This window comes from Bactrocera neohumeralis, chromosome 5, assembly GCF_024586455.1.
Source record: "Bactrocera neohumeralis isolate Rockhampton chromosome 5, APGP_CSIRO_Bneo_wtdbg2-racon-allhic-juicebox.fasta_v2, whole genome shotgun sequence".
Taxonomy (NCBI): domain Eukaryota; kingdom Metazoa; phylum Arthropoda; class Insecta; order Diptera; family Tephritidae; genus Bactrocera; species Bactrocera neohumeralis.
The window spans coordinates 40644777-40660441 of record NC_065922.1 but is presented as its reverse complement, the minus strand read 5'-3'; the positions used below and the strand labels follow the sequence as shown (position 1 = coordinate 40660441).

At 32.8% G+C, this 15665-nt stretch overlaps 1 protein-coding gene across 20 annotated transcripts in view; it reads right to left on the bottom strand.

Annotated features, from left to right (window-relative positions):
* Positions 1 to 15665, bottom strand: part of LOC126759958 (voltage-dependent calcium channel type A subunit alpha-1) — a 142278-nt gene that overhangs the window by 79222 nt on the left and 47391 nt on the right. For 8 of the 20 annotated variants that reach the window (XR_007667128.1, XM_050475220.1, XM_050475223.1 and 5 more), the window contains exons 9-15: positions 14009 to 14124; positions 13542 to 13601; positions 13343 to 13447; positions 12757 to 12780; positions 6976 to 7173; positions 6310 to 6823; positions 729 to 1064 (exon numbers count right to left, since the gene is read on the bottom strand). Coding sequence is in view for 19 of the 20 variants with exons in the window: in XM_050475220.1 (XP_050331177.1) it covers positions 729 to 1064; positions 6310 to 6823; positions 6976 to 7173; positions 12757 to 12780; positions 13343 to 13447; positions 13542 to 13601; positions 14009 to 14124 (1353 nt within the window). In the remaining variant the exon portion in view is untranslated. The remainder of the gene's footprint in view (positions 1 to 728; positions 1065 to 6309; positions 6824 to 6975; positions 7174 to 12756; positions 12781 to 13342; positions 13448 to 13541; positions 13602 to 14008; positions 14125 to 15665) is intronic. The other 12 variants (XM_050475234.1, XM_050475237.1, XM_050475235.1 and 9 more) reach the window with 4 other exon arrangements.

Below are 15665 nucleotides of genomic sequence, written 5' to 3'. Positions count from 1 at the left end.
GAAATGATACCAGAGAAATAATGGACCAACTCTTGTGCACTTTTCTCGCATTGGCAAGTGTACGCTGTAAGCAGCAGAGGTCCCCACGGTATTGATATTGAGGTCACAGAGTTTGTTGAAAACGCGCCAATCGCGGTGTCCTAAAGGATACTACTGCTCGTGGACCTAGTAACTGAACTCCATCTGGTATCGCAAAGAACCAAAAGTGGTCTATGCGTGGCACATTGACCTACCACATTAACATAATCTAAGCTATGTAATATCAATGATTTTTATTATAAATATTTAAAGATTTGAACATTAGAGTGAAAACTCATTTCCTGGAGCCAGGAGAAGCTATCGATAGCTTTGTTCTTAATAATAATGGTTTTCAGACAATATAGCTTAAATAAAACTCAAATAAAAGAAAGACTTTGAATAAACTAAACTATACTTAGGTTTGTATATATAATATAAAGTATTACAAGTACTTCGTAAATAATAATAAGCAAATTGCCTTATAAAGTATAACTTCGGATAAAAGTAACTTAAATACACTTATAACTATCATTAATTTAAGAAATGTGAGACCGAATACAGCACACTGCGGCGGTCTCCGGAAAACATTAACAATACCCCCTTACAAACACTATTTCCATGGGCATGATGTGCCTACCCGCCCAGCATTTAAACACTCGAAACTCACGCATTCACTTGCACACAAACATTTAACTAAAACAATTAATTACGGGTTCGTTGGTGATAGTATAAACATAGATGAGTATGGCAACATTGGTTTTGGACCCTCCGTCACTTCTTCTTCCTCCTTCTTTTCCTCTTCTTTCTTTTTACTCTTTGCCTTATTCGGTATGGATGCGCCGTCACCGTTCTCTACGTGAACGCCGTCTGCTTGCAGCGCCTCCATCTCCTTTTCAAGCTCCTGCAATTGCTTCTCCTTATCTTCCTCGACTTGCTCCTCTTCGGCAGCTGTCAATTCTTGGGCATTCGCTAAATTATCGACAGCGATAGCCAAGAATACGTTTAACAGTGTATAATTACCGAAGAGTACCAAAACGATAAAGTATCTGCAGCGATTCAGAAAGAATATATCATTTAAAATGCAATTTGGACACAATCTTTACTTTTACAAATGTGTCGATTTTAAAAAATGTCGCGTACAGTAAAGTACAAGTCAGCTTAAAAAGCGTAGAAAAAATAGTTGAGTTCATAAAATGTCGAAATTGTGGTAATTAATAAATATTTTATAAGTAATATATTTACTATAAATAATATACATATGTATCTGTGAATATGTTTCCTAAATTATTTACAGTTAATTAAGTATTCATTATTTTAATAACTAACCAAGAGGTTCTTAAAGTGTGTTGTATTGTCAATGTGCAGAGGGTTGAGTAAAAGTAAAACAGTAAAAAGTTCATGAATAGTTTAATGGGCTAAGGTGTCATTAATGTAATGTATTTGGAGTAAACTTTTTAAATGCATGATAAATATTACGAGAAAACTATTACATAGGTATGATGCCGTATATTATTGGTGCAGCAGCAAAATTGAATGCTAATAATAAATGTTTCAAAGTTAAAATTTTGTAAATAGTATCAAGAATTAAAGAGAAAAGTTTGCACTACGTCGTAAACGAAATGAACTGTCAAACATTCAAAGCAGTTGTAGAAAAAGCTTTTAGCTTCCTTTGTTTATGACGTCAAAGGCACTACAAGAGACCACAGCAATAAGACTGCACTTTCTCTACTCAAGCTGTTCGAATTTTGATTTCAAGACTGGTGTTTATCGATTTTTTTTTTTCCATTTACATTATAGCATTCAATGCTTCAAGTTTAACTGTTTAAAATCGTGTTTGCTGCTGCCCAAATCTCGGCTCATATCATATGGTAAATATGTGACACTGAGTACTCTCCTTTGTTCGTTAACGTTAAACACGCCAAAACTCCTGTTCTTTACATCACTGTATACGTTTTCTTCGTACTTTTTTGTTAGTTGCTTAAGTTAGTTTTTACAATAGACATAGACATAGTCGTACAAGCCATACAAATTTTTACACTTTGCTAAGTAATAAACAAATATGAAGTTGGATGTTGGAGAAAGAAAGCTTACTAATGTAAAGCAAGCAAAGCTTCACTTGTGCTAGCACGCTTAAAAAATATAAAAACAAAGATTATTTAAAGCGCATATGGAAATTACATACAAAGTGCTTACTTTGAGCTTTCGTAGGAACTCGATTACAATCCCTCATATAATTTCATTTGATAGCAGTACTATAATTTAATGAATGTGCAATGCACTCAGATGAAAATATATTTTTTTCACAAATCTTCCTGACACTTTAAGTGTTTTTAAATAATTTTAATTTTTTTTTTTTACATATTTAACATAGTTGAAGTTACAATAACTCGGCATATTGTTCGAAGTTTGTAAATAAAATTTTTAATCACATCATATTGTTATTGTAAAATTTTTGTAGAATCGTGTTAATTAATGTTATTATATATGTGTGTAATATGCAAGTAAAATATGTCAGCGTTCACACAATTCTGAAATTATTCACACTTCTAAGGGTAACTTATATAAATTTCCAATGTAATCGAGTAGGCGAAGGCCTTCGCTTTAGTTCTTCAAAGCCAATGGCCGATCGATTGTCATTTTTACCTAATTCTTAGCTACAAATGTCTAAATATCTAACTGAAGTTGGAAAAGCTAAACTAGTTTATAACTGCAGCTTTCACACCGAAAGCAACCTACATCTAGTCTGGTATAGAATATTGACAATTGAGTCTTTTAGCGTTTAACCCAACTCGATTAAACACACTGTTCTGCACACTGTTCTGATGTTAGCCTTAAAAGACTCGCGAGACATTATTGAAGACATGCCCCGTTCTGGATAACCTTCGACCCCTTCAACTGATGAATATATTAAAAAAGTGCAGGACATGTTGCTTGAAAATCGTCAGGTAAGTGTAAAAGAGATGGCAAGAGAGCTCTACATCTCTCGCGAGTCTGTTCTCGTCCCGATAAAGTTGAATTTTTTTTCAAAAAGAGTACCGTAAACATGTCTCTTTGATTTGCTTTATCGTGCCAGTTCCGATCTCACAACATGCAGAGCATAATACAGGACGATGAGACATGGGTTTATGAGTTTGACATACAAACAAGTGCATTGCTGCATCATGAATATATTCCAGAGTGTAAGACGGTTACTAAGGCGTCTTATTTGGCCGTATTGAGGCGTTTGCGTAAGAACATTTGTCGAAAACGGCCGGAATTGTGAAAGGACAATTCATGGATTTTACACGATGATACATCGCATCGGGCCACGATTGTGACCGAATTTAAAGCTAAAAACGTAATGAATACCATCGATCAACTACCGTATTCACCAGATTTGGGATTTCAACTAAAATTACCACACAGTAGAACCCATGTTTAGTCAATCGAAGAGATAAAACAAAAGTCGCTAAAGGCAATCCCAAATGTTCTAATGAAAAGTAATTCGAAGACTGGAAAAATCGTTGGCATGGCGTATGGTGGGAATTACTTTGAAGGCATCAAAATCAATATTGATGAATAATTAAATATTTTGCGTTTTATTTTCAATTTCCGTGTACTTTTTTGTCACAATGCAACTTTGTGGATCTTTTGTTTCCGTTTTTATCTCGATGCGCAGTACGAAATTTAGCAAACCCCTCGGCAAAAGGTGGTTCACACAGAGCCTAATCCATGTTTTGTATGGTTAGTGTTTTTGCACCAAACATAGTGTTTCACTAGAATACGAAATTTCTTTGTATTTAGTTCAAGACTGAAACTTGGGTTGCTTATATTGCTATATCTTACAAACCAATTATCTGACAGCTGTAAAGACTCTACACAATTATTTTTCAAAATAGTGTTCAAATATAAAAATACATATGGGTCATTTCATCCAAAATTTGCATTTGCAATGTTGCTTCATGGTTTTGGATCGAATGCCCCATAAATAAGTAATACTAACGCTTTAGTCCACCTAGTAGTAATAAATATTAAAACTTATATGAGCAGGAAAACAAATATTCAAACTACTTATAATACACAACAAGAAATACTTATATGGTCAGAATTAAGAGATGCAACGACCACAGTCCACTTGTACCTTATTTGCATCATCTCTAGCTATGAATTAGAATTGTGTGAAAGCTAACTTTTCGAGCATTTCGTTTCATATTTAAAAATATATATATATGTATGTGTAAACTGCTTTAGACATAAATATTGTATACAAATATTTATTACTTCAAAGAGCATTGATAAATCTGTGCAACTAAAATGTCAAAAGCAACTGAAGGGAAGCAATTGCCGTATGCATAGCTTATTGTTATGAGAAAGCGTTACTATTGTGATATGTTTAGTGAGTAATTTTAAATGGTGCAAAGAAATTTTTTTAATAGGCTTAGCAAACATGTATTAACTTGAGTCGTAATAGCATACTCAACATCAATCACAATTACAAGCTTGAGCTTTTACTTCAAATGTGCAAACATTCTCTTGACCGGATATTAATATTGTCGCCATCTAAATTTGATCAAGCCCTAAAGTCGTCTAAAGGATGCTGTTGCCGTTTCTAGTATAAAGCAGTATTCGTGGATCTACAAAATTTTATATAATGAATTGATTGCCAGTGGAAAGGTCAACAGTGTGAGAAATGTTATTTCTCTACGGTAGAGTTGACTCTGATTGCCTTTTTCGCGAACGAACTACTGCATTATACCTACAATTTTGGATGTGAATAAAAATTAGATATGGTATAAATTACTTCAGCAGATACATGAAATACTTAGCGTATCAAATGAAAGGAAATTATTTCCAAAATAAAAATCAGTTATGTCCATGTTGGATATTTCTCAAGGTATTTTTTTAATTATGGTTTTCATGTATACTAGTATTGAGTGCAGTAATTGAATATTCTTAAAAGAATACCAATTTTGATATTTAAAAAAAATTCTATAAGCTCTTTATAGATGATTTGGGCACAGCGGGACAAGGATTCTACTGTCTACAATTCATTGGTGGTACCGCGTTGATATATAGTACTTGTAGTAAGACATAAAGTTATACAAATGGTGTTTTAATAAGGCCGTTTTGAGCATGCTTTTACGAACTCTGCAACTATAATAAATGTAAAAGTAAAATAGCCTCTTATTTTCAGTTTTTTTTCAACTCTAATTACAGTTTTTTCTTCTAAGAAATTAAAAAAGTGCCATTAAATCTACTTCTAGTTAAATTATTTGTAATTTTTCGAATTTTTTCCTTTGAGGGGCGAATTTCGTGAATGTTTCTACAAACATAGCAGTTTTGAGAATTGCTATGTTGTACAAACTTTCGAAAATTCAACGCAATATACATACACAGGTGATTATTGCCGATCTTTTAAAGCTTTCGTTCAGCTTATAGTGATTGTACACATTAATGGTTCGACGTTCAATAACGGGCGACAACAGTGAGTGCTCACAACACAGGTGCAATCACAAATTCCCTATACTTTCTCTTAAGCACGAGATATAGTTTTCCTCAGAGAATGATTGATATCTGATATAAATATAGTAACGTTTTACCTGAGCCATTTCTCGGATATTATTATTGGACTTAGTTCTTTTTTAGTCGGTATAGTTTTTCGTTTTGCGAAGCAATAATAATTTTGAAAGCTCGATATCCCACCGTATTGATAAATATCATTTCATTCGGTATTGACTAACACTTCCTTGTAAACTAATATTTAGTAATACAATGAAGTATTAGTGAATACTTTTGTGTATTTGTGTGTATTTGGGAGCCTGAACTAACACCTACCGGGAAATGCGGAATATTTCAATCTATTGGATAACGCAATTGAAATAAATTTTCTAAGATTCTATTCCTTTAGAGTTTAAAATTGCTGATCAGAAAAGCTATAGGTTACTTAAGTTTGGCTAAATACAAAAAATGTTCTCAAAATAGACACAGGTGAAAATTAATTTACAAAATTTGCAGTGAGCTTAGATCAAAATCGAAATTAATTGGATAGCTTATGGTCACATACAGACGGGCTAAGATAAGAATGCAAATAAATATTAAAACATATAGATACATATAGAACGAATATATGAATGATAACTGAAAATTTTCTCTTCTGCAAACGCGTAATCTTCAGCAGTAAGCTAAAGGATTAAAATAGCCAGCAATTCTAGATAAAATTTGAATTTGATTAAAACGAAAAATGCAGAAAACGTAACTAATGTACGAGTATGTACGATGTTTTATGACTATTCGTCTGCTGGATCAACTTACACAGAATAAATCATTCCTTTCTTATAGCCACCTTGTGATTTAATTCCCTGATACATGACTTCATTCCAATCTTCACCGGTTAGAATTTGAAAGACTGTAAGTAAGGCTATGGGGAATGTGTTGAAATTTGTTTCGGGGGTACCGCTTTTAAAACTAAATTGCCCGCCAAACAATTGCATGCCAAGTAGTGCAAATATTAGAATGAATAAGAAGAGCAGGAACAACAGTGAAATGATGGATCTCATCGAGTTCAACAACGAAATCACAAGATTTCGCAAGGATGACCAATATTTGGTCACTTTGAAGATACGAAGTAAACGTAGCGCTCGCAATACGGATAAACCGAATGAACCGCTTTTCACTTCGGACCATATAACTTCGAATATCGAACCACTAATGACGACACAATCGAATCGATTAAACGACGATTCGAAATAGGTGCGCGGTCCAAGCGCATACATCTTGATGAACATCTCCGACATGAATAGACCCAAAAAGACATATTCAGCATAATCTAAAATTAGAGAGAAAATATTAAATAATTGCAACGTAATGTTATAAAATTAAATATATGTAAATATACCAAAGGACGGGCGTATAATATTAAAAATGTCTAACCGCTCAACTGTTGTACCAGAAACTATGTGACAATTTACAAGTACTTACATAAAAAATCTGTTAAAAATTGTGGTTGATCATAGTGCTCTACTGCGACGCACATAGTGTTCAGGAATACGAGTACGATGACAAACCAATAGAACCATTGTGTTTTCACAGTGTGTCGTATCCAGAAGCGGAAGCGCTTTTCAGCCCGCCAAAAGCCCGTACAGCTGCCTTGAGGTTTAGGGCGTGATTTTAGATATCCTGTGGTCGGGATTGCAGAAAAAAGTTTGAATTAGTGCAATCCCAGAATTGTTCAAATCACATATTACATCGAAAGGGAATGAATATTGTAATGGTTACATGTAAATATATATGTACTTAGATAAAAATGTAGGATCATGACTTCTTTTTAGCGAAAATTTACATCGTACTTTAAAATAAGTTAAAAATTCATTAGCATCTGCATATTTATGTGTTCATATATGTATGTGTATTTATAAATGTTTGTTTATAACTAGTCATTCGAGAAGCTTAACAAGAGAAACTTTATTTCTGATATGTGCTTCTGCTTGCCTAAAATATTTTAGTAGAGTTATTGCCAGACAACAATGGAAGGAGCGTCACGTTCTACATAATATATAGTCTTATGGTATTATAATTTTTTAAAAGATTTGTATGTAATCTCGAGCTAGGAATCTTTTTGAATAGATTCTTCACAGGGACACCGATCACAGCGTAGTCGATACCCGGTCGCTTGGGCTTGCTAATCGTATTTTGGAATTTTTGAATTGGTCATATTTTCGTTGCTACAATGAGGCGCTATAAGAATTTCAATGGACATGAAGGAATTTGTTCACCTAACGGGTCTTTGGCTATATAGATATATATATATTTGTCAGGATGACGAGAAGAGTTGAAATCCAGGTGACTGTATGTCTGTCCGTCCATTTGAGCAAGCTGTAGCTTGAGTAAAAATCGCGATAACTTTATGAAACTTGGTACACATGTTTCTCGGCATCGTAAGACGGCAGACGTTGCAGATGGGCGTAATCCGAAAACGACAACAAGTTGCCATTAAGTGAAAACTTATAGAGAGGCATAAGAAAGCACCAAACTAAGATAAAGAACTGTCATTTAGCACAGTGGATTGCAGCTGTGTTCTAAAAGTTTTTGAAAAGTCTGCCTGACGCCGCTTTATAATTGATTTAATGCAAATATCTTCTAAGCCACTTACGCTACAATAACCAATCCATATGACAATACTCTTAAAAGCTACTAAAAGTGCGATAAATCAATAACTCAATACGACAGAAATATAAAATTTTACGCCCGAAATGGTATGAGAAGTTTTGTTAGGAGCCGTGTTATGGTCCGGCCCGCTTTTAGTTGAAATCATATATCTCGGGTCCCGCCCGACCATATTTAGTATGTGACATTCTTCTCGCATTCCTATGTAACAGTGGACGAAATCGGACCACAACCACGCCTACTTCTCATATAACAAAATTTTAAATTCCATCTGATTCTTTACTTTCCAGTGTACAAAGCAAGAAGGAATTAATATAACGGAATAAAACTTTGCACGAATAATGTCTTTAGAATATATAAAGTTGTGACCAACAATTGACTAGATTTGGTCAATTGTCAAAAAGCTGTTCAAGACCATAAGTGCCGAATATTTGAACCCCAGTACCCATAGTTGACTTTTTACCGCAATTATCGGTTAATGTGTGAGATACTATATCTTTGAAATTCAGCGATAATTCTTGATAATGGTAAGTCTGTGTGTCAAAAATGGGCTGGCCGGGTCAATAGCACCCTTAGCAGCAATATACCTAATACAACGGCTTTCGAACTTCCAGATGATTTTATACCGCATATATCTCATTAAAAATAACAGAGCGTGTTTTACTGATAACAGTGTACTATTTTGCCTAAAATAAGTAAAATTGGGCGAAAACTTGAATTCTTGGTCACTCTTTTGAAGCTCTAGAGCCAATGTTTGCCAAAGTCCTTTCGGAATTTCTTATGAAAATACTGCTGAAATGGTTATGTGTGTTTATGAAATTGCATAGCGCTTGCAAGCTAGTTAGATAAACGACAAATAGCTTACATTAAAAGCAGCTAAATATTTGTACGAGAATACTATAGTGTTTTTGCATAGCTAAAATAAAAATCAACATGTGAAAGGGTTAAAAAGTAAATGAACTTGAACTTAAATCAAGACTGGTGCCAGTGTTTGTATGAGAGTAGATGTGTAAACTTGTGATTAAACCGCTCTCAGTCCTTATTATTTTATTGATTTGAACCTTTGGAATCTAGCTGTGCATCATTTGCATGAAATGGTTTTGAAAAAATTTCATTAAGTAGAAAATATAAATTACTATTGCTTAGCTAAAGGTGTTGCATTTAATTTACACTGAGTTTTTGCTTAGAATGAAGAAGTTATTTTCGGGAAAATTTCCACAAAAAACAACTTAAATAAGACTTCGTCTCTTAGAAATTCCAAACAAAGTTACGCTTTGTGGCCGATGATCCTTAAATTGAAATAATAATGAGCTTTTTATATACCTTTAGACTCCTAGTCGATTCAATAGTTAGTCAGAAATACCTATTTATAATTTGATGTTTTCACATATTATGCCAACTTGAGGTACAGAAGAGATCAATCATGTACAGAATTTGTCGTTAAACAAGCATTTATGAAGATTTTATTTACGCTCCTAGCAAGAGGAATCCATTGCATCTTCAATGTGAGTAACCTATTGTATTTAAATGACTTATAATCCAAAAAGTCTTTGATGTGCATCTATGCACGATATATTTCGTTGCGCTATCGACGATGACTAAAAATTCTGAGAGAAAGAAGACGAAATATTCAAATTGCGTTAACTTGCCTAGAAATACTGATTAAAACGGTAGTGTTTTTAAAAAAAAAGAGTGAGGCTTCAGTCATTAACTTTTGGATGCAACAACTGTGGAAATGTTATGCAAAATTGAAAAAAAAAATATTTCACCTTTTCTGCCCACTCACTTACACCATAGAAAAATATTTATTAGTGCAGTTGAATAATGATTTGATAATATATGATTTATTATGCATGGGAATCTTGTTAAAAATGTGACTTATAAACATTACATTTCTTTAAGAAAATAAATTTGCACTAAATGAAGTTGGGTGTTTACATATTATACGAGTTTTTGATTAGGTGACTGGTGAGTTTTAAATAGGCTGAGGAGATTTGGTATTGATTCGTGTGTAGAAAAACAAATTTCATTTTCATTTTACTTACACATCGTTTGATCATAATAATATTATGGATTTTTTGTATTTTTGTTGAGAAAAATAAGGAAATTAAAAAAATATATATTTTCAGCATTAATTATATGTCAAATTATTATTTGCATATCGAATTAATAGTTAAGTAAAATAAATGAAAGAAATAACGTAAAGTAGATATATAATAAAAAGATAGCGAAATTTCTAAAAGAACAGTATTTTCAATTACTGAATCATTAGGGCGTTCAAAAAACATTAAAAACTATTTATCAAACCAATGTTGGTTAGTACTTAATATTATATTTAGAAGGGATGACACATTTGTACATACATAAACAATTCAAGAAAATTAATTATTAACAATACATTAAATTTACATATGTACATACATATACATTGCCTTATGAGAAATTAGATTATTTGTCAAAACAAACCAAAGCAAATCGCCAAAAAACAGAACGAAGACTCTATATACAGAAACCTGACATTTAGATAGTGTATTTTATTTGGAAACTATTGGATCTCTATCTACGCCTTCCATATACAATAAATACATGAGAACTAATACATAGTAGAGCAAATACTTGTAGATATTATTTATTAACTGCGATTAACACTAAAATACATTAGCACTAGTACGAAATATTCGTCATAAGCCGAACTTTGTGCGATGACAGCTGGTCAAAATATACGGAATGAACCTCAATAATCAATTTCATAATAAATCACCGAATTTCGAAATATTCGTATTCCTTGATTGATTCATTATTATTGTTTGCAATAAATGCTTCATGAAACGGAAGTGTTTGCGCGCAGTTGTGACATTCTTTTCGTGGCTTGTAGCTATTTTTATAATTTTGTCAATGTGAATATCTGAATATGTGGTAAAAAGGAGTTAAGACAACTCGACTCTAGCGCCACCTATCGTATACATGGTTTTTACGAATATTTTATTTTTTACGAGTATGATTCAATTTTGATCCAAACAAGAGTTATCGGACTACTGTAATTTACAGCTGCCATAGAAACTCAATGATCGGTTTTAAGTGCTTTTATGGAAAGCTTTTTCATTTGTCGAGATATTCTAACGGATTATTGTCTAAGGCAATGATAAAATCTCCGAGGAAATCGTTTAGAATGGATCACTGTAGTATAGGGCTGCCACACAAACCGGTCCATCAAAATCAAGTACGTGCACCACACAAAAATATTCGATACTCCCTTATATTCTTAGATTTTTGGAAAAACACAACTTATACCTTCACTTATTTTGAAGATTTACAGACAGACATTACAAATCTCTTTACACTCATGCTCAAGACGCTGGTTGTAATGGATAGAAATGAATTTACTAACTACTAATATTATAAAAAGTATAGCGAAAACTCTAGATCTTCTCTAAAAATTCTAAATTATAAATTTACATATTTAAATAAATATTTAAAACCAATACGTTGGGTTTAGTTTTTGGTGTTTATCGCTGGAATTGTGGCTATTAATTCAAGTAGAGGTAGTTGTGAGCATTTACGAAATGTTTCAACTTTATGAGAATTGGAAATGTGTTGAACTGAATTTTCCATCCAGACATCCGATCCGATCCGATCCGAATTAAAAATTAACTATTAAATGAACCAACTGGATTCACAAAGTTTGAAATTTTATAAATAGCGTGTTCTTACCACATTTGTTTGTTTCATTTAATATTCTAGCGTTAAAGACACTATTTATTCTCATTACGAAGCAAATGTGGAAATTTCAAGATTTAATAGAGTAGCTAAGATCAATTTATAATTGCTACAGTTCTTGTGCTTTCGATTATGAGCGAAACCAATAATATAATTATTCATGGAACAAGGCCAAGGCATTAAAAATTTCAGGAGAATTTGATAGATTTCAAAACTTTAAAAGAAAAACTTATCATTAAAATAATCAGCTTTTAGTAAAGTAGCGCTGAAGTTATAATAGTTGGCTTAGAGGAATTGTCTGCCTAAGATCACATCTGACTTATTTCCGCGTAAACTATCTGCCTTTATTTGTCTTCAAAAATTCAATAATCTTGTGATTTCGTTGTCTGTCAGTTTCAATAATATTGAAATTCATGAAATTTTTAAACTTTCTACGCTATACTTTATTCACAAATTGCAATGTTAATGACAAACTCCAGACTGCTCTACTTGGACGTTGGACTTAAAGCACAACATATAAAATGAGAAATTGATGAATATTAAACTAAAACGTTTATTAATATCAAATGAGGAGCTAGTTAAGATATATCTATTTATTTATATGGATCGTAATATATGTATGTACTAAGTTATATACATATGTAAGTTTTTAAGTCTAAGGATATTATCAAGTTAGCTAATTCTAGAATAGATTTCAGCGCTTTAGAAGTTATTTTCGCAGAAAAGCTTAACATTACATAATACAATTATTAAAGTAAACAAAATAGTACGAAAAGTGTACGAAAATATTCAAATATTTGGGAATAAATATTTCACAATTAAAAACATTAACGCTGACTCAAAACTAAATGATTGAACAGAACGAAACAATAGATTTACCTTCATCGCCCTTTTCACCACCCTCTGTTGACACATATTTATATATGGTGGAGCAAACATAAATGCCGTGTACCGTATTATAAGTACACACATACATACGCATGTATTTAGGCGGTTTTTTTTTTTTTGAAGTAACAAAACAACACAAGAGAGGAAAGACAAAAAACATAGAGATGAAAAGAAAAATTGTTCACAATGTGATCTCGAACAACAACAAAATTATAAATCAATTAATGCTTCATTGTTATAACGAAACATATCGGATGTAATGGTGCTGTATCGTGTAAGAGTCGAAATAATTTTGTGTGCTCTGGGGAGCAACAACAATGTCGGCCATTTGCGCTCAAATCGGCCTTAACGGAATTTCGTGTGTGATTTTAGGTTTTCATACTGATAATGGTTTGTGAAACATGCAATTCTCTAAGTTGATTAGATATTTGGCTAACATTTTTTTTTGTCAATATTCAATATTTTGTTAAAAATGCCAAATTTCTTCGTTTCTGCTTACAATTTTGTGCAATTTCGTGCGTTAACGTTGTGAGTAATATGTTTACGAAAATCTTTGTCAAATTTCAGTATTACGTACCATCGTCCCCGTAGTCTTCTTCACCGTCCTCCTCCTCTGTGTCTGTTGACTTCGATTTGCCTAAGCTTTTCAGTTTTTTACGCTTCGCCGCATTTCTTCTCCGTGCTGCAATCGAATAACAGTTTATGTACATATGTTTGGGACATTTGTTGCTTTTGAAAGAGTTACAAGAGCATATTACTTTTTTGTAACGACTCACCCTCCATTATGTGCATTTTTTCCGCCTCAGTTGTACGCTCTTCGGCTAAGATCACTTCCTCTGCAAGTAGGCGAAACATTAGTACGAAGAAAAAAAGGATGTTAATTGAAAATATTGCAATAATTAATTGTTCAAAATACAAATATACATATGTATGCACCAACGGCAATGTTAAGCTACATTTGAAATATTCGTACATACATACTTATGTATTTGTAATTTAATAGCAGCACATAAAGTAAAGTTATTTGAGGTGTTCATGGTACCCGTTTCTATTTAAGTATTTAACGTGTGCATGTGTGTATGTTCAATTTGTTAAATACTGTTTGGTTAAGTATAAATTGGTTTTTTACAATGTGTTTGAACTGCGCAAAGTGTGTCCTATGTGTAGCTATATTGTTTTCGATATCTCAAATCGTAAGTGTTTAGGTTAAATACGAGTATGTAGGTGTAACTCAATACTATACCAGCTTTACAAATCCATTCAACATAGCCGTTCAATTCTCTTTCTAGCTGATGTTGTCTTCTAAGTTTAAGAAACTCTTGTCTATTTTCTACTTTTTCACGTTCTTTTGCGAATTCACTACAAAAAATAATTACACAAAAACAATATACATACAGGAATGGTAGTTATAATTGCAAGTGTTAGTTTTTCGACTTGTTTAATTGTAATAATATATTTATGTATGCATGTAAAATTTTGAAAATGCTTGTAAGTAGACTGCAAAAATTAAATTCTTTTGCGCATACTTTATTGTATAATTACAGTAGAACCAACTTAGAAAAACCAAATGATAAAAACGAAATTTCGAAGGGAAATCAATGGACACAATTTATATCGAATGTAAATAGAAATATGGCAACTTTTGAATATCTAGTAAAGAGTAAGTTAAATATCGGGAGCTATGTGCTTTCTATTTACTTTCATCAACAGTGTATATTTGTAGCATATTCTGGTCGAAAACAATAATATTCACCGTTAATGGAGCGTTGGAAGCGCACAGCCGATTTAATGCGCCAATTAATCAACTAATTTATATTTTAACAAAATTACTTCTAATAGGGTTATACGAGGGCTGCTATATATATTTCTGGCCTAATAATGAAAATAGGAATATTTATCAACGAAAATGGTTTTATTGTTTTTCAAAATATTCTCCATCAAGATTTATACACTTTTGCATGCGCTCAAACCAATTTTCGAAGCACTTTTTCCACTCCGATTGAGACACCTCCAAAACATGGTTTTTGAATGCTTCAACATCATCTTCTGGCGACGAAAATCGTTGACCACGCATTATTTTCTTGATGTGTGGGAATAATAAGAAGTCATTGGGTGCCAAGTCAGGGCTGTACGGCGGATGACCCATCAATTCGACGTCTTGCCATAAGTACTGTTATGCGGACATGGCGCAAGTCAAATATTCACCGAAATTTGAATTTAACGTCAAATCTTAACCTTCAAGTGGAACAAGAAGTGAACGAGGAGCCAAAGCGGTAGCTGAGAACATGACTAGAGAAATGCATAAGTCTTGCAGATCTTCCGCTATGACCGCCATGTGAAGTCGTGCTGTAGCAAGCAAGAAAGGCACATATGTATGTACATAAGAAAATAAGTTGACTGTGCCAAAAGTTCAGTGAGGTCATCGCCTAATAAGATAACTTGGAAGGCTTGGTGAGTCAATTGACAACAAATCCCGAAGAAGAGATATATAAAACCAAAAGAAATAAAGCTGGTTATAACAGAGAATGCCGGTTTAGTGAATGATCTTCTATAGCACCAGACTTGAAACGTCACGTTCACAAATTATAGAAATTTGATAAACCTCAAACAGGTATTTATGGTAACAGCGTCATCAAAATCCACTGAAATCGCTTTTTCAAAATTTTAATATTTAAACTTTTTGGAATTGTAATAGGATTTATGTCAGGACCACGAATATATTTCAATTAACTTGGAGATATCGATCGGCTGTTGTCTTAACATCTGTTAGATTAAATTTAACGGCTTAAATTCTGTAAGCTTTATGCTAAAAAAATCTTAGCTTTAAAATTTATTTACTGTATAAGAAATTCAATATCAAAAGGGTCATTGTTTTCGACAAGAAACTTTCGCATGTGTAT